At 51.7% G+C, this 18,297-nt stretch overlaps 2 protein-coding genes and 1 pseudogene across 16 annotated transcripts; 1 reads left to right on the forward strand and 2 right to left on the reverse strand.

Annotated features, from left to right (window-relative positions):
• The first annotated feature begins 1,560 nt into the window (after window positions 1–1,560).
• LOC142854105 (stathmin pseudogene) lies at window positions 1,561–3,292 on the forward strand (annotated as a pseudogene).
• Window positions 3,293–6,228: 2,936 nt separating this feature from the next.
• On the reverse strand, window positions 6,229–12,284 carry Entrep3 (endosomal transmembrane epsin interactor 3). 13 transcript variants are annotated; one of them, XM_075978480.1, is made up of 12 exons: window positions 11,205–12,284; window positions 10,947–11,003; window positions 10,623–10,733; window positions 10,397–10,516; window positions 10,191–10,298; window positions 9,576–9,748; window positions 9,347–9,446; window positions 8,619–8,688; window positions 7,874–8,419; window positions 7,355–7,423; window positions 7,017–7,237; window positions 6,229–6,924 (listed from the first exon to the last, which is right to left on the reverse strand). In XM_075978480.1, the coding sequence occupies exons 1-12, from the start codon at window positions 11,448–11,450 to the stop codon at window positions 6,751–6,753; spliced, it is 1,995 nt and encodes a 664-aa protein (XP_075834595.1). In that variant the 5' UTR covers window positions 11,451–12,284; the 3' UTR covers window positions 6,229–6,750. The 13 variants fall into 13 exon arrangements, with proteins under 13 accessions (XP_075834595.1, XP_075834592.1, XP_075834594.1 ...); XM_075978477.1 differs by having other exon boundaries at window positions 7,017–7,270; XM_075978479.1 differs by having other exon boundaries at window positions 9,576–9,751.
• A 136-nt stretch (window positions 12,285–12,420) lies between these two features.
• On the reverse strand, window positions 12,421–18,006 carry Scamp3 (secretory carrier membrane protein 3). Of its 3 annotated transcripts, none has more exons than XM_075978493.1 (9): window positions 17,809–18,004; window positions 17,398–17,475; window positions 16,065–16,193; window positions 15,864–15,984; window positions 14,534–14,662; window positions 14,060–14,219; window positions 13,866–13,967; window positions 13,354–13,471; window positions 12,421–12,855 (listed from the first exon to the last, which is right to left on the reverse strand). In XM_075978493.1, exons 1-9 carry the CDS (start codon window positions 17,872–17,874, stop codon window positions 12,709–12,711), a joined length of 1,050 nt encoding a protein of 349 aa, XP_075834608.1. In that variant the 5' UTR covers window positions 17,875–18,004; the 3' UTR covers window positions 12,421–12,708. The 3 variants fall into 3 exon arrangements, with proteins under 3 accessions (XP_075834608.1, XP_075834609.1, XP_075834610.1); XM_075978494.1 differs by having other exon boundaries at window positions 15,867–15,984; window positions 17,809–18,002; XM_075978495.1 differs by having other exon boundaries at window positions 12,732–12,855; window positions 13,866–13,915; window positions 17,809–18,006.
• Window positions 18,007–18,297: the final 291 nt, after the last annotated feature.

The raw sequence follows: 18,297 nt of genomic DNA on the forward strand, positions 1-18,297 counted from the left end.
AAGATCCAGGACAGCCAGGGCAACACAGAGAAACTGTGTCTCAAAAAACAACATAAATAAAAACTTGATTTTTTTCTTTTTAAAGACTGATTTATTTTTTTTAATATTTATTTATTTATTATGTATACAATATTCTGTCTGTGTGTATGCCTGCAGGCCAGAAGAGGGCACCAGACCTCATTACAGCAGGCCAGAAGAGGGCACCAGACCTCATTACAGATGGTTGTGAGCCACCATGTGGTTGCTGGGAATTGAACTCAGGACCGTTGGAAAAACAGGCAATGCTCTTAACCTCTGAGCCATCTCTCCAGCCCCTGATTTATTTTTAATTACACATATTGGTGTTTTGCTTTATGTATGTCTGTGTGAGGGTGTCAGATCCCTGGAACTGGAGTTACAGATGATCGTGAGTTGCCACATGGGTGCTGGGAACTGAACCTCTTGAAGAGCAGTCCGAGCTCTTAACTGCTGAACCAGCTCTCTTCAGCTCCCTTTTTTTCTTCTTTGAGACAAAGTTTCACTATGTAACCTTGACTAGAACAAACTATGTATACCAGGCTGGCCTGGAACTCACAGAGTTCTGCCTGCCTCTGCCTCCTGAGTGCTGGGATGAAACTTGCACAAGCACACTTAGCTCACCTCTTTTTTAAAATGGTTCAGTGTGTACGGTGGTGGGGAGGGCTGATGGCATGTGTGTGGAGAGCGGAAGACAACTCTCTAGAGTTAGTTTTCTTTCCATGTTTATGTGGCTTCCAGCAATAGTTGAGCCATCTGGCCCATCTGTTACCCCCTTTTTAAAAAGTAAACTTACTTTGCTGTATTACTCCTTTATTGTTTGTGTGTGTGTGCACTTGCCAGGGTGCACTGTGTGGATGAAGTAGGCTCTCTCCTTTCCGTCACATGAACTCCACAGACCAGACTTAAGCTGTCTAGCTACGCTACAATAATGGATGCACTGAGATTTTACCTTTTCTCTGTTAGTAAAACACAAGTATCTTTGCAACTCTTCTGGTTTGCTTCTGTGATACACACCATAACTAAAACAACCTGGGGAGGAAAGGGTTCTTTTCCTTTTATAACTTCCAGACACCACCCGTCATCATCAGGACAGGAGCTTAGGGCAGAAACTTAATCAGAGGCCATGGGAAAAATGAAGGCTTTGCCCCAGCTGCTTTCTTACACCTACGACCACTGTCCAGGGGCAGCACCACCCAGTGGGCTGGGCCCTCTCACATCAATCAGCAATTAAAAATATGCTCTACGGGCTAATCAGATGAGTGTCAAGTGTCCTAGGTGACAAACACTAACCACCACAGCAACTAAGAACGATAATGAAATGGCTCAGTGCAAATGCTGGGAAGGGAAAAGTAAAGACACCAAACCCAGAATTAATTCGGCCTGAGGTCTAACTGGAGAAACAGCAGCACCAACCGGAGGCTAAAGGTAATCCCAGCAGCCAAAAGGCGAGTGGGCGGGCCGTGATAGAGGCGGGGGCGGGGCGGGGTGGGATGGGAGGCCGTGAGTCGAGAGGGCGGGGGAGTGGATGGGTGGGGTGGGGAGATGCGGAGAGGCCAGAGTATCGAGGAGGCGGTAGGCATGAGGTGGGCGGGGCGAGAGGGGAGCGCCCCTCGGAGCCTGCGCGGGAAGAGCTGCGGTACCGGAGTACGCAGGCGATGACTTCGGCTTAGAAAAGGAGTTGAGGTTTTTGTCAGGAGGTGGGATCTCTTACTTCTCATTGGTTCTCCTGGGACAGCGTTGTCTGTCTGACCGGCGTAGCTCACGTGAAGCCTAAATTTGTTCTTGATCTACCGTGTAGACTTTACACTGCAGCAAGGATTGCACGGGGAAGCGAGGGTGGCGCATGCGCCGCTGTGTCTGAATGGCCACGCACTGCTAATGTGATGTGGGGGCCGAGGGGAGGGTGCATCCCACGGAAGCATCCACACGGAAGCTTCCCACATTGAGCGCATCCCACGGAAGCAGATCAAGATTCCTGAGTTTACTCCTTAAAGAGCTTTGGCATAGGAAATATCCAGTCTCCAAAAACTACCCCTTTGGGGCAATATTTCCCTCCTACTTCTTTCTGTTGTCCTGGCTGTGTCCCAGCCCTTCCTGAGGCTACAGTTATGATTGTGAATTATTCAAGAGCCCTTGCAGTCTGACGCCATCTCTGGGCCGTGCCTCTTCCTTTTCCCATTCCTGGAGGGTATCTGCTGCTCCCACGTAATAGGAGTCTAAAACTTTACATTGTCCTTTCTCTGCCACTTTGGTAATTAACGGGTTTTGAGGGTGAGGTATTTTAAGTTTAAGACAGAGTGTCTGTACCCTATCCTGGCCTTGAACCCGCGGTAATTCTCCAGCCTTTCAAATGCTGTGAGATTACAGGTGTGAGCCACCATCATCAGTTGAAGATAGATACACTGTTAGGTTCAAAGAGCAAATCCCTGGTCTGGAGTTTATATTCTATGGTATGAAACTGTATTAAAAAAGAGAGAGAGAGAGAATCTGACGCCCTTCCCTGGCTTCTGAGCCACTGAATATACATAGTGCACAAATATACACGCATGCAAAGAAACCATACACACACATTAAAAAAAATTAAAATCTGGTTCTGCTGGGCCAGGTATGGTGGCACACTCCTTTAATCCCAGCATTCAGAGGCAGAAACACAGGCCAACTAGAGCTACAAAGACCTTGTCTCAAACGGCCCAGGTCTGCTGGTGCTCAGAGTGGAGTCAACAGGGCTCTCCTGCCAGCAGACTGTAGTCTCTGGTCTTCTGTTCGAGTTGGCAGCTTCTGATTGATATTCAGGTGAAAGAATTGGAGAAGCGTGCTTCAGGCCAGACTTCTGAGCTGATTCTCAACCCGCAGTCAAAAGAATCCATCCCTGATTTCCCCCTTTCCCTCCCAAAGAAGGATCTTTCCCTGGAGGAAATCCAGAAGAAATTAGAAGCTGCCGAAGAATGGCACGAGCCTCATACTTGCAAGTCCTAAAGCAGCTTGTTGAGAAGCAGGAGCATGAGAGAGAAGTACTTCAGAAAGCCACTGAGGGAGCAGCCTCAGCAAAGTGGTGGAGAATCAACCCACAAAATGGAAGCTAACAAAGAGGCTGCCAAACTGGACAAGCACCTCCAAGAGGTGCGGAGGAACAAAGAATCCAAAGACCCGGTGGATGAGCCCAAGACCCACTGACTAATTTGTTCTGAAAACTGATTTTTCTCCCTGACCCCTCCTAAATACCCAAACACTATTCTGGCCAGTGTCATTTTACTTTTTCCCTCCTGCGGAATATTCTAGAAACTGATTTATTTATTTGTTTGTTTATTATGCATACAATATTCTGTCTGTGTATATATCTGCAGGCCAGAAGAGGGCACCAGACCTCATTACAAATGGTTGTGAGCCACCATGTGGTTGCTGGGAATTGAACTCAGGACCTTTGGAAGAGCAGGCAATGCTCTTAACCACTGAGCCATCTCTCCAGACCATAAATAAAAATCTTTTTTTAAAAAAAGTAAGATGCTATTACTCAGTTGGGCAGTGGTGGCTCACACTTTTAATCCCAGCACTTGGGAGGCAGAGACAGGTGGATTTCTATGAGTTCAAGGCCAGCCTGGTCTGCAAAGTGAGTTCTAGGACAGCCAGGACTACACAGAGAAACCCTGTCTTGAAAAACAAGACAAAACAAAACAAAAACAAAGAAAAAAACAAATGCATGCATATATGTATATATATACATAATTTAAAAAAGTTGTGGATAATGCCCTAGACTCTCCAGTGTTGAGTAGTGTATAAAGATATAAAAGTTGGGGTTGGAGAGATGGCTCAGTGGTTAAGAGCATCGCCTGCTCTTCCAAAGGTCCTGAGTTCAATTCCCAGCAACCACATGGTGGCTCACAACCATCTGTAATGAGATCTGGTGCCCTCTTCTGGCCTGCAGGGATACATACGGGCAGAACACTGTATACATAATAAATAAATGTAAGAACAAAACAAAATAAAATAATTATAAAAAAATGTAAAAGTTGGTCAAGGATACCCAGAGAGTAAGAAGAAAAGTAGTAGACAGTGATGTCTTTAAAGATGAGTTTTATCCAGGCATTTGGGAAGTGGAGGTAGGAAAACCAAGTGTTCAAGCTCAGGGAGCACTGGCTGCTCTTCCAGAGGATCAGGGTTCAATTCTCAGCCCCCACATTGGCAGCTCACAACCATCTGTAACTCCAGTCCTAGGCGATCTGAAATGTTCTTCTGATCTCTGCAAGCACCAGGCATGCACTTGGTATGCAGGCAAATATGCAGGGAAAATACTCATATGCTGATTCTCTGTGAATATGTTTTATTACCATTAGTTAATAAAGAAGCTGTTTGGGCCAATGGCAGGGCAGAAGATAGCAAAGTGGGAAATCCAAGCAGGGACAGAGGAGGAAAGAAGGCAGAGTCAGAGAAACCATGTAGTTACGGAAGGAGAAAATGCCAGAACCTCGTGGTGATACATAGACTTATAGAAATGGTTAATTTAAGATATAAGAGCTAGCTAGGAATATTCCGAAGCCACTGGCCAAACTGTTGTAAATAATATAGTTTTTGTATAATTATTCAGGTCTGGGTGTCCAGGAAATCAACACACAGACTCCATTTACAATACACACTATATAAATAAATAGTTTTATATGGTTTAAGGTTGGGATTAAGGAAATAGCTCAGTATGTAAACTGCTTGCTTTCAACATGAGGACCCAAGTTCACTTGCTTCCAACTCACATAAACCCAGGGCTATAATCCCATTTACTTCTATGGTAGAATGAGTGTCGGGGTCCTAGATGGAGACGGGAGAACCCCAGAAGCCAAGGACCAGCTACCCTGGCAGATGCAGTGGAGAAACAAGAGACCCTGTTTCAAATGCAAGTTCTGACATTATCCTCTGACGTTCACACACGTGCAATGGCACATGCACCATGTCGTGTGCAGTTTCATACTTACTAGAACACACATATGCAAAGTCAAGGTGTTAGTATGGTGGCTGAGTGAGCCAAGTTGCTGTGCTTACCTAGTGACCCGAGTTAGAGTTCCCAGGACCACCCGCATAAAAGTGGAAGAACTGCCTTCACAGAGCTGTCCTCACTTCCACATACATGCTGTGGTGCACATGTCCATATACCATGAGCGTGTGTGCGTGTGAACGCACGCACATACACACAAAAGTGATTTTACGAAAAAAAAATTTAAAGTCATCCTTAGCCACATAGTAACTTTGAGATCCTCTGGGCAACATGAGACCCTGTCTCTCAAAATAGCCATCATTCCCTCCAAAAACAAAACAAAATAAAACAAAACCTCACAAAGGAACAGAGATACAATATAGTTTCTGCAAATATGTCCTTAAATAGATACTATTGATGAAAAGCAAGAGTCCAAGAATAGCTCCCCTGATAAACCCACAAACCCATACCACACATAGGAATATCTTACTGCATTTTTTATTTTTGTTTTTTCTTTTTCTTTTTTGGTTTTTTGAGACAGGTTTTCTCTGTGTATCTTTGGAGCCTGTCTTGGAGCTTGCCCTGAAGACCAGGCTGGCCTCGAACTCACAGAGATCTTTCTGCCTCTGCCTCCTGAGTGCTGGGATTAAAGGCATGTGTCACTACTGCCTGACTTTCTTTTAGTTTTTCAAGACAGGGTTTCTCTATGTAGCCCTGACTGTCCTGAAACTCACTCTGTAGACCCAGCTGACCTTGAACTCACAGAGATCCGCCTGCCTCTGCTTCCTGAGTGCTAGGATTGTGCCTGGCTTTTTAACACAGAAAATAGGGACTGGAGAGATAGCTTAGTGGTTATGAGCACTGGCTGTTTTTGTAGCAGACCAGGATTCAGTTCTGAGCACCCACAGGCCAGCTACTGACCATCCATTCCTAGGGGACTTCATGCCCTTTCTAGTTTCCTTGGGTACCAGGAGTGGTACACATACTTACATAAGGCAAACAAAATACTCATAAAGGTAGCCTTTAAAGAGACAGGCAGTGGTGGCGCATATCTTTAGTCCCAGCACTTGGGAGGCAGAAGCAGGCAGATCTCTGAGTTTGAGGCCAGCCTGATCTACAGATGGAGTTACAGGATAGCCAGGGCTACACAGAGAAAACCCTGCCTTAAAAAAAACAAACTAAACCTACGTTAAAAATGTCTTTAACACACTCCAACTGTGCTTAAACAACAACAGAACAGTCCAAACGAGAAGGGAGAAATTGAAATTTATTGAAGGCTTACTCAGTGTTACAAACATTCATGTTCACAATGTTTCACAGGTCAGGCAATTAAGATTAAATAACTTGCCCGAGGTCATGCAGCTAGAGGTGGCAGAGTTGAAAAGCCACCTAGATTCGTGTCTCGTCTAGCCGTCCTCGCCACCACATAGCAAGGCACAAATCTACCTGATCGCCAACACTCAGCCACTGACTATCAGGAAGAGGCATTCTCATGCTGGGGACCGTCACTAAGTTTCCTCCATCAATGCTGTAAGCAGCGGCATCTCCTCCCGCAGCTTGAACACCCATGCAGCACGGGACAGAAGCTCTGCTGCCCATAGGGACAGAGGCAAGCAGCAGGAGCCCCCAAAGGCAGGCAGGAAAGGCAGGCCTTGGAGGGGATACAGCAGGTTTCTTTTTGAGTCAGCGGGTACACAGGGCTGCTGGTCCCAACCAGCCAATGCCTGTGGCTCCAGCATTTGTCTGGATCTGGTCATCGGTATAAGCCCAAATCAGAGCCCCGTCTCTCGGCTGCCTCCATTGAGGCTGAGGCTGTGTGGGCGCACACCATGTTCCAGCCGGCGGCCGGACAGGAGTCGCCTTAGGGAGGAGCCAGAACTCAAATCACCACAGCTACGAAGATGAAGGCTCTCCCGACCTGATCGTCCCCATGGGCTCCTGCGCACCTGGAAGGGGACACAGGAGAGGGTATTGGTATGGGCCAACTTAAAGCGCCAAGCTTTCCCAGTGATGTTTTCCCAGCGCCCCTAACGCTTACCTGTTTATGCCCATGGGCTGCAGTTCCTGCGGGATCTGGGGACTTCCTGGACAGCTGGAGGAAACGAGTGACTAGGCCTCGGCCTGGCCAGCTTCCTTTCAGGTCCCCTAGAGAGTGGGCAGGTGCAGGACCTGAAGGCAGAGGCACCTTCTGGAAAGTGGGCACTGGGCGGCGTTTCTCAGCTGAGCGGGCACGTAGCAGCTTGGGGGAAGGGCAGCGGGCTAGGCGGAAAAGGCAGGCTTCAGAACAGAGCCCTGCAGAGAAAGAGCGTGCAGCCAATGTGTGTAGGCCACACAATGACCCTAGACCCTCCAGCAGCCCACCACCCGTGTGCGGACCTGTGTCTGCAGAGGAGAGAGAGGCGGCTTCTTCGTCAAGCACTTTGGTATAGAGGTCCCTGAAGTCAGCTGGGCAGAGAAAAAGGATAGTGTAAGAGCTCTATGACCACACCTCTCCCGCCGTCCCGAGGGCCCAGGCTCAATGGTTCTCACACTCCATCACCTCTGCCCACAGCTGGATGGTCTAATGTAGGAAGATGGGATCTCCAGTGCTATCCTTCACCGCTGTAGCCTTCCTAGCTCTGTTTAGGACCCCCAGATGGGATTTCGGACACCTCCTGTGTGGCTGGGAACTATTTCGCTTTATATCTTTTCTCAGTAAGAAGCAGAGACTTCTGGTTGATCTGTCTCTATAACCAAGTAACCGGTTGTGTAGCCCAGCCTTAGGCGCTGTGGAAATGGTTTCAAGAACCAAGTACTGCTGAAGCCTCTGTCCCTCAGGGGTGAGTACTCAGGAACCTCACAGGGTCCCAGTTCTAATGTTTACCCTTCCCTGAACCAGGTGACGGTATGGCTCACCAGTGTCGCTGGAGGTGGTGATGCCTGGGTCGCTGTGAGACCTTGGCAGCAGCAGTGGTGGAGGAGGTGTCCGGTGAGGAGGCCGGTGCCCGGGCGGGGTGAGGGAACCTGAGCTATCGCTAAAGCGTCGAGCTGGAGCTCGGGCAGGAGGGGGTGCAGCTGAGCGGCTGCCTCCTCTGGGAACCCGCCGTCTCAGCTCGGGGAAGCAAGGTCCCACCCAGGGCGGCCAGCCCTCCAATCGGTGGCAACTGCGAGCAGCTGTGGGGGCACCCAGTGGGGGTGGGGCTTCAGGGGCAGAGCAGGAATAGGAGCGGGCAGCCCGTGGGGGCCGCCGTGGCAAGGGGCTGTCTTCAAAGGGGCCCCGCAGGCCGCAGTCCAGGCTAAGGCAGTAGCCTGCTCTGCTGCGCTGGATGGAGCGGAAGAGCACATAATCGACGGAGCGCACAGAGCCCTGGAGTTCCAGCAGGCATGAGTCTTCTGATGGGCTAGAGCCCCCAGGGAGGTCGCCAATGGCTGACAACACCAGGGACCCGCTGTCCATGGACACTGTGAGTGGCAAGGGAGCACTAGGTAGGATAGCAGGGTAGCTGCCACTCTGACTCCAGCTTTATCTTCAAGCAGACAGATAATCCCAGGGTTCTACGAAGTCACAGTCCTCACCTCCAAACACTAGCTGAGCTCAGCCTTGTTTTTCCCTCCCTATGGCCCCACCCTGCCCTGTCCGTTCCGACCCGACTCTGCTCACCATCTACAATGGAGGCCACCCGCTCACAGACACAGGAGCCATCATGAAGCTGAGGATCAAACAGAGTGGCCTGCAGAAGACACAGGGTCAAAAGTCCATCCCTTCGCACTGGCATGACCACTCCCACGCACTGAAAAGACTGAAGACCAGAGGTTCTTGACCAGCTTTGTCACTCTCTAAAGTTAGCTGGGTTTGAGACAGGGTTTACTGAGGAACCTAGGCTAGCCTTTAAACTCCTAATCCTGCTGCCTCCACTTCCCAAGTGCTGTGTTTATAGGCATATGCCACTACAGTTGGCTTTGTAGAAGTCACTTATGAGGGCATTAGTTTCCATATCTTTATCTTTTGAGACAAAGTCACTGAAGCCATGGTTGGGCATTGCTGTTTTTTTTTTTTTTGTTTTTTTTTGTTTGTTTTTTGATTTTTCGACCCAGAAACCCTCTGTAGCTTTGGAGCCTGTCCTGGAACTAGCTCTTGTAGACCAGGCTGGTCTCGAACTCAAGAGATCTGCCTGCCTCTGGCTCCCCAGCGCTGGGATGACAGGAGTGAACCATCACACGTAGCGGCACATCTTTATACTAGAGAAATACTAGTTCATCTCCCACCCACCTCAGCAGCTCTAGGGCAGATGGCAGCCGACAGGGGGGTTGCTACTGAGATCACGAGGACTATTGATATCCTTATCAGACAGCTATCCACAGCTCCCGGCTGCACCGAGTCCTCCTCACCTGGCTGTCTCTTCGTAGCCCCATAACGGCCTCGTAAGAAGGAGGGCAATCAGTAGGGTACAAGGGCACTGGGCTATCCATGGAGCCATTGTAGGTGATGCTGGCAGGATGAGGAGAGGATCAGGGCCTGGGAAACAGCTCCTGCTCCACAACTATGCCTCCCCACCACTCCGGGCCCAGCCCCAATCCTCTTCCTCAGGTTCCCCAGCAGGACCTCACCCGGCCTCACCTTTGTGCATCCGTTTCTGAGCTGCAGGTATACTCTGGAGGATAGTAGGGTGGTGGGGGCACGGGAGGGACAAACTCCTCCAAGTCCAGCATGGTGTGGAGGAGAGGAGCTGGAGGCGAAGATGTACAAGCCAGGGGCCCTAGGGGGCCTGAGACTGAGCGTTCAGGGGCCAGCTGCTGGGGAGCAAGTCTGGTTTCAAATTTCTTCCCTTTCTGCTATTTTTATGGCCCTACCTTCTCCAAGATGCAGTTCCAATCCTTCTGAACCACACCCAGTTCCTTCTTCAATCTGTGCCTACTCAGTCCCTCCAGCTCTGGCCTTGCCTACCCACAAATCTCTTCCAGTTTCACATCTGTCCACACCACCTTTTCCCTGCCCCCATTGTCCATCCTCTATCCCAGCTCCCACCTAGGGCTGTCTTGACTTCAACCCACCCAACCAGTCTTCTTCATTCCCTTTGGTCCTAAACATGTCTGTAATAAAACTCCTCAGGTGACCCAGAGCCCAAGGCTCAGAACCCAGACCTGTAGCTACCACTTTGCAAGTCCAGTTGCACCACGCACGCACTCCATGCTCCCACCGGACCCGTCTGCTTGGGCATCGCTCCCTTCTCACCATGTGCACCAGGTCCAGGGAGAAGATCTGGACGCAGCAGACAATAGCAGAGAGGGTACAGATTATTGCGGCACAAATGGTGAGCCCACAGACACTGAAGAGGAGGTTCTGGAGAAGGAAAGACAAGGAGAGGAGAGAAGTACGGGGCTTGGGAGGAGTAAACCCCTCGTATGCAAGGAGGAAGGGATTAGGAACGGCATGTTCACCTTGAGGGCCCCGCGGGCTTCATCGCAGGTGGAGTTAAGGGCAACTTTCAGCTCCTGTCCCCACTCTGGACAGGGTCTGTGTAGAGGAATAGGGGGACAGCACACACAGACCTTCCCTTCCTGTATGGGAGTGGGAAGGGCAAGGCAGCTCGGATCAGAGCAAACTCAAGGGTCCCTCTTGCTTCCCCTAACCAGTTGGTTCAAGCTCTCCCACCTCAAATCTCACCGTGGAGCATTCTCGGAAGTCCTGAGCCAGCTGGGCATTCTTACAGGAGAGAACGGAGCCAGCCATGCTAAGCATGACACAGAGCACCGAAAGCAAGGAGAAGAAAGAGATCTGGGGAGAGAGGATGTCACCTCAGGGCTGGGACCTTCCCCAGAACTTCTCCTCTACAGAATAAGCCACCCTCTTTTCCTAACGCACTTTCTGACTGCCTGGCATCAACTGGAAAGCCAGTTCCCCTTCCTGAGGGCATAAAGGGGACATAAAGGGTATCCCCTCTGGTGTTGGGCACCTGCCTCCCAGTGGGCATTGGGCCTTGGCACCTACCACTAGAGTGAATGGACGCTTCCAGGACACAATGCCAACCAACCCGGAGAACGCCAGCTAGGGACAGAGTGGGCACAGGCTCAGCCTGGCAGGGGAAGCACCTGAGTGAGCCCCTGGCCACAGGATGCGCCCAGCCCTACAAGGAGGGGAAAGGACCAGAGAGGAAGGAAAGACAAGCTTGTGGGCTTGAAGGTGAGGAGGGGTGGGGCCTGAGAAGCTTCTCCCACCCCATTACTGTGCACTCTTTACCCAACTCACCGAGAACCCAGCCCAAGATGGGCAGGACCTTTTGATGCTCTCGGTGGTGGTGACAGAGGAGGCCACCATGCTGAAGGTTACCACCAGGATGCCCAGGAGCACCTGGGCTAGCCCCAACGTGAGCAGGGCCTGCAGCCAGGGTCGGTGGAGGCGGAGGTGAGTAAGGCCCCGGGTACTGGGCCGGCTGGTCAGCGAGCGGCTGGAGTCACTGGGCGAGGGCATCATGCCTGCCGCCCGGTTGCCCATACCTCGCTCGGTTCCCCTTGATACTTGGGAGCATCTCAGAGGCGCCCAAGGCCCCGTTCTTTATCCTTTCCAGCGCCCTTGCTGTAAAGCCCACCTCCTGGCTAGGTCCTCCGGGGCATCCCCCAGGGACACCAGCTGGAGGAAGGCCCAAAGGAGGGGCGTCACGAAGGGACAGTGAGGGGCTCCCACCCCACCACCAGACGGGTACCGTGCCCGGGGCAGCGATGAGGACGCCAGAGCACCGGCTCATTGCATTTCCTTAATGAAGAGAGGTGCCGAGAAGGGCTGATCCTAGACTGAAGATAAGAGTAGCGTTCCGGAGCCCAGGGAAGGGTGGGGAGGGCAAAGGCGAGAGGGATGCAAGGAAGTCTACAGATGAGGAGAAAGGTCTGCATGCAGGGACTAGAGGTGCCTTTGGTGATCCAGGGCCGCCTGGTGGGGAGAGGCCGCGGAAACTGGCTTCAGGGTCGCAGGCCCCGCTCCCCTCCCCACCACGCTCTGCTCCCTTAGCTCCTCCAGCTGCAGCAGGGCAGGCTCAAGAGGCGGGGGAGGGGGGTGATGGTGGTGCGGAGGGGTGTGGTGGCTGGTGCAATGCATTCCGGGAGCTGTAGTCCTAAAGCAACCACGGGGAGGGGAGGAGATAGGGAGAGGCCCTCCTCCAACCTCAGCCAGGCCCTGAAGCCTAGCTCGTTATGGACCATTTCTGTGCCCATTTTCCGCCCTACCCAATACTTCAGGTTCCTGGGATGCAGAGTTCTCAGCAGGGGTGGCTGACTGCCCATCATTTAAGGAAAGTGGTGGCAAATAGACTGGGCTGGGGATCCCCACATCTTGGGCCTTCTACCACCCCACCCAGTTTGTCAAGGACACTCTCCTGCAGACACTCTGCTTCACTCCAGTACCCCCCTCTCCCATCCCCCCACAACACTCTGTCAAATGGCCTGATCTCCAGTAAAGATCCAGGAAATGGTGAGTTTTAGTCATACTTTTTTTTTTTTCTTTTTAATTTAAATAACGGAAGAGACATCCTTGGCGCAGCAGAGGGAATCTGGGTTTGGGGTATGTGAGAGGTGGCAGCAGTGTCGCCAGATGAGGGATAAAGGCAAGTGATGACTGAGTCACAGTGGGCTCCCCAAACCTCCAAGTCAGGTTTAGATTCGTGGCTGTGGAATTAAGAGCCCCATTGAAGTTATTAAGTAGCAATGCCTCCCCGAACCCCTGAGACTCCAGGGAGAGGCCCAGGGCATCCCAGGGGACATCATGGGGCCCTGAAGGCATTTTCAGCAGCCCCGGCGGCTGCATTGGCAGCAGCAGTCCGAACCGCAGGGTTGGAGAAGACACCAGCAGCAAACTCCTGCTGGGCTTTCTGAAAGCTGGCACCTGTTCGGCGGTACAAGGAGTGGATCTGCAAGAAGATGGCAGACACATCACAACATAGGCAAGTCTCTCCCACCCCACCCCAAGCTGACACCACCACTCACGGGTCTACTGCTCTCGCCTTTCCTTCCAGGATGACACTCCCTCAAAACACATAAATTCCTCCCTCCCCGCCCCAAAGTCCATTAGTTGAGAACCCGCCCCTCCGCTTGCCCTGCCCTGGTTCCTTCTTAATGTTCCACTCAGCACCCCTGGGGACCCGTGCTCTCACCCCCTCACCCCCTAGGGACTCATGCTCTCACCCCCTCGCCCCCACCCCCGCCGTGTCCCTCACCCCCTCGCCCCCACCCCCGCCGTGTCCCTCACCCCCTCGCCCCCACCCCCGCCGTGTCCCTCACCCCCTAGCCCCCACCCCCGCCGTGTCCCTCACCCCCTCACCCCCACCCCCGCCGTGTCCCTCACCCCCTCGCCCCCACCCCCGCCGTGTCCCTCACCCCCTCGCCCCCACCCCCGCCGTGTCCCTCACCCGCTTCAGCATCACAATCCCCAGCACTGCGATGCCTGTGAAGAGCAGGGCCACAAGCAGCATGAGCACGGCCACAGCTGGGTTGGTGCCCACCGCCACAATCGCGAACACCCAGCCACTGTGGGGAAGAGGTGTTGGTGAGGAGGGCTGTTTGCCCAGTCTTCACTGGGTATGCTGTGAATACGTAACACGCCCATCAGTGGTCACCAATATGGCCGCCTTCCACGAACCAGTCCACTCCATCTACTCTCGCGTAACACTTATCTCTGAAGCGTTAGCTCCTAGCTCTCCTGGCATCCTTCAGGGTGCTCCCTTCTCTCAACTGTGGTGACATGGACGTCCCCAGGAAGACTTCTTCAGCTGCTCCTGTCTAGAGCTCCCTGGGCTCTCTAGCCAACTATCTTGACTTGTTAAATCAGCCTCTTTGGGGAAAGCCCACATGTCCCCTACTGGACAACTCTACCTCATAACTGAATTGCCTAGGGTGGGAGGAGAGGTGGCAACTCACACACCTGAAGCCCCACCCTGGGATGCCAATGGCCTGGAGGACAAAGAACACATCCTGGACGAAGAAAATGAAGAAAAAAACGAAGAAATTGAATGAACTATCACTCCTGCAAAGAGAAAAAAAGTGTGGGGGAATTAAGACTGGGGGTGGAGAAGCAGCTATGGGACCCCTGCAGATCCCCGCCTGGCCCTCACGTACCTGAAAGCCTTATACATTGGGCGGTACCAGCAGACGAAGGAGCAGGGGGTGAAGAGGAGGAGCCAGAGCATGGACAGCCCAAAGCCGGACCCACTGCTGGTGTCCACACAGAACCTGGCCAGGCAGGCCAGGAAATTCAGGACAAGAGCCAAAGTGCTGCCTGAGGGGCAGAGGGACAGGATGAGGGGCTGTCTGGAATGAGTGAAGCTCGCCACAAATGCCTTCCCAGTGTGGCAACAGCATGAAACGGTGGCACCCCATGCCCTAGAGAATGAACCCCACAGATCAGGCATGATCTCCTTGAAAAAAATTTGCAGTAATTCAGAATGAATTTATCTGTGGTGACAGAGGAAGGGTGGGCTAAGAACACACACACCATGAGAGAGAGTAACCCTAAAGGGCCTCGCTTTCAGAGTGTACTCTGGGGCATTCACAGTATCTGCAATGTCTCCCAAAAAGACTTCTCACACTCACACAACCAGAGGTAGTACATGGTGGACACTGTCTTCTGAAATTCTTGTGGGATCTCCATGGAGATGTCCTGGAAAAAGCAAGGCTGGACTGGGCAAACAGATGGTAGGGGAGGCCAGTTGTTCTGTCGAGCTGTAAGGCAAAAAGCAGGAGGAAGGCCTCACAAACGAGTGTAAATCAGCAAGGGACACTCTCCCCTCTTCCCTCCACTCCTGTCTTCTCAGCTATGGATCCAAAGAAACAAAACGTGGAAAGCAGGAGGCATGGCAGAGTGCACCTATTATCCCACACCGAGGAGGCTGGGTTCCAGCTCAGCCCGGGCTACACAGACCCTCCCAAGACAAAACAAAGAACAGAAAAAGAGGAGAGAGCAAAGTTACTATCTGCAATATTTGCGGATAGTGTCAAAAACTCTGCATAGGTGAATTTATTCAACCCTTACGATTTCCTACTTTGTAAAATAAGAACATTTTAGAAAACAGGAAACTGGCTGGGGTGGCGGTGCACGCCTTTAGTCCCAGCACTCAGGAGGCAGAGGCAGGCGGATCTCTGTGAGTTCGAGGCCAGCCTGATCTACATAATGAGTTCCAGGGAAGGCTCCAAATCTACAGAGAAAAAAACCCTTCTTGAAAAAAAAAAAAAGCAAGAAACTTCAGTGGTGTGATTTTTTGCTGTTGTTGGTGGTTTTTTTTTATAAAATATTTTATTTATATATTATGTATACAATATTCTGTCTGTGTGTATGTCTGCAGGCCAGAAGAGGGCACCAGGCCCCATTACAGATGGTTGTGAGCCACCATGTGGTTGCTGGGAATTGAACTCAGGACCTTTGGAAGAGCAGGCAATGCTCTTAACCTCTAAGCTATCTCTCCAGCCCCCGGTGGTGGTTTTTTGAGTGCTGGGATTAAAGGCGTGCGCCACCACTGCCTGGCTCAGTGGTGGGATTTCTGAGACCACCAGCTCAGGGCTGGAGTGATGACTCTGGCAAAGGTGCAGTGTTTGGTTCCCAGCACCCACATGAGGGTTTACAACAGCCTGTAACTCCAGCTCTAGGGGGGTCTGCTGTTCTCTTCTGGCCTCCATGGACATAGCACAGATATGGATGCATTTGCATACATGCAGGTAAAACAATCAAATGCACAAAATAAAAATATTATAAATCTTTAAAAAACAAACCCATTATTTAACTGCATAAGATCCCATGGTTAAGAACTGTGCCAACTCTAACTAAACTCAGTTTTAATACCTGACTGACGAACATATGATCTAAGATGTTTTCGCAGCTCCTTCCAAACTATCAAGCGTTCTTTCTCACCTACCAAGACCTACTTACTACCTGTGCCACCCAGGCCAACATGCTGCAGCTCTCGCTCCCGGCGGTCCAACTCCTCTGCCTTCCGGTTGAGCTCCTCCTGCTTCTTGATCAGCTCCGCAGTGGCAGCTGCAGCAGAAGCCTATACAACAGGAGCAGAGGCAGTTGTGAGCTGCAGACCAGCGCTGGCTGCTTTCCTTACCAGCTGCACCCCCCGCTTACCTGAGTGCTGTAGGAGCCATAGTTCTTGGGCTCTGTAGGGCTGAGCTTCCTTGAGGACTGTACAGTGGGAGCTGAGGGTGGCGGCAAAGGGGCTGGGGCTGGGGCAGGAGGCTCATAGGCTGGCGGGGGCTGTAGGAAACAAGCCTCAGAGGTCAGCTGGTAACACCGAGATCTCGTCTGCATGCCTCATCTGCCACATCAGCAGCTCCTCTCCGACAGTCTGGAACCTCCTTGCTGTTTGCTTTTTTTTCGAGACAACAGGCACTTGGGCTAGTCTAGAACTTGCAATCCTCCTGCCTTAGTCTAAGCACTGGGTCGTCCTGTGTCATGTGCCCAATAGGAAGCTACTTTGTGTGAGTTTAAGTTAGACACCTCTTTCAGGACCTGTAGCAGTCCTGGCCGCGCCTCTTATCCAATGCTTCAGTAATACATGAAGCATTTATCCACATATTGTCTCCTTAACTTTTTCTTTAAAGATTTATTTATTTATTTCATGTGTATTTCTGTTTTGCCTGCATGTATGTGTGAGGGTGTCGGATCCCCTGGAACTGAAGTTACAGACAGTTGCGAGCTGCCATGAGGGTGCTGGGAAGTGAACCTGGGATTCTCTGGAAGAGCAGCCAATGCTCTCATCTGCTGAGCCATCTCTCCAGTCCCTCCTTAACTTTTTAAAATTACATTTATTTACTCATGTGTGTGCGCTCTCGAATCATGGTGTGGCTGTGGAGGTCAGAGGAGAACTTGTGGGAGCTTGCTCTGTTCTCCATCATACTGGTCCTGGGACTGAACTCAGGCTGAGAGCCTTTAGCACCTGAGCTACCCGGCTTTTCCCCACTCCCTGAGACAGGGTCTCATACATCCCACTCTGGTCTCCAACTTGCTACTAGCCAAGGATGACCTGGACTTTGACTACTCCTGCCTGTACCTCTCAAGTGTCTCCATCCTGTTTATGTAGTGCTGTGTGGGCTGGGGATTAAGCCCTCTCCAACTGAGCTATAGCCCCGTGCTCCCCTTAACTCCTCTACTCTCAAATGTCTACTAGTCCTCCTCATCGTTTGCACTCTGATTGCAGACCTAAGCAGGTTTCTCAACCCCGACAAGCCCCAACCTCGATTCTCTTCAAGTAAGCCTTTCCACAGACCGAAGGTCCTCCCTGGACTGACTTTCCTAACTCCAAACTAGACGACTCCGTTGCCCTGGGTAGGCTTGCCCTGATTGTATGTTGTCTCTCAGAGAGCTAAAATACACAGCACTTAAAGCCCCAGTATGCACAGACGGAGCTTCTCACAAACTTCCCTTCCCCTGCTCTTCTGTGTTCCTTCTAATTGCTCACCTCTCGGTTCTCAAAAGGGTTGTACACATCAAGCGTGGCATACTGCTGGCTGGGTCGGTGCTGGATCACAGCTGGGTCCTGAGAGCAGAGACTTGGGTTCAGGGGGCATTCGATGCCAAGGGAATTCCTAGGAACTTCCCCAAACTGCTGGTAGCTCTAAGTACTGAGACTCGGTGACACGCCGTTGTTCCCAACATTTGCCTTCAACTCCATCACCCTATATTGCTAGAACCCACTCATTACAAGGGCAGAGCCCGCTTCCCATTAGCCCCCCAGTGCTCACTGGCCTGGAGCTACCGTAACCTCCACGTAGAGACACTCCTTCCCTGGGTCAAATGTCACGAATGGGAATAGCCGTCCGAACCCACAGATTGGGGGAAAGACTGCCCAAAGGAGCCCGGCGCAAGTCACCTGAAAGGGATTGTCAAGCTCGCCGGAGTCGGGGAACGGGTTCCCGCCGTCTCTGTTCTGAGCCATGTTTGTGAGTGAGGCCGGCCGCCCCTGCCCTCCACGCCCCTGCCGCGGGAGTACCGCGCCGGCGGCCCTGAGAACTCCCTCCGTGCGCTCGGTCTACCCGCTTCTCTGTGTTCCAATTGGTTAAGGCAACCGGAAGAGTCGCTAAGATTCCCGCAGCAGCAACAAACTGCGCTTGCGCCTCAGTAAAAAACTTAAGCGGGACGCTCCTCACGTGATAACCCTGGACCAGTCTCCGCAGTCTAGCGCCGCACTTCCTCCACGTGACTGCTAGCAGGAAAGAACTCATCCCAAGTGACCTCACGTAAAGGAACGGAACACAGATGGGAAGTTTTTGCACTGGACAGTGGCTGGAGACTGCTTTCTTTTTTTATTTTTCGAAACAAGGTTTCTCGGTAGCTTTGGAGCCTGTCCTGGAACTAGCTC

Source organism: Microtus pennsylvanicus, chromosome 7, assembly GCF_037038515.1.
Source record: "Microtus pennsylvanicus isolate mMicPen1 chromosome 7, mMicPen1.hap1, whole genome shotgun sequence".
NCBI lineage: Eukaryota > Metazoa > Chordata > Mammalia > Rodentia > Cricetidae > Microtus > Microtus pennsylvanicus.

Bases quoted from the DNA above. Each gene is read 5' to 3' on its own strand.
- Scamp3 (XM_075978493.1), bottom strand. From the start codon at position 17,874: ATGGCTCAGAACAGAGACGGCGGGAACCCGTTCCCCGACTCCGGCGAG. The intron at 17,476-17,808 runs GTGACTTGCGCC...CTCTGCTCTCAG, and splicing joins AGCTTGACAATCCCTTTCAG to GACCCAGCTGTGATCCAGCA. The intron at 13,968-14,059 runs GTACGTGAGGGC...TTCTCTTTGCAG, and splicing joins CCAATGTATAAGGCTTTCAG to GAGTGATAGTTCATTCAATT.
- Entrep3 (XM_075978473.1), bottom strand. From the start codon at position 11,450: ATGGGCAACCGGGCGGCAGGCATGATGCCCTCGCCCAGTGACTCCAGC. The intron at 9,752-10,190 runs GTGAGAAGGGAG...CTTGCTCCCCAG, and splicing joins CCCTGGACCTGGTGCACATG to CAGCTGGCCCCTGAACGCTC. The intron at 7,271-7,354 runs GTCCGCACACGG...CTTTCTCTGCAG, and splicing joins TCTCTCCTCTGCAGACACAG to GGCTCTGTTCTGAAGCCTGC.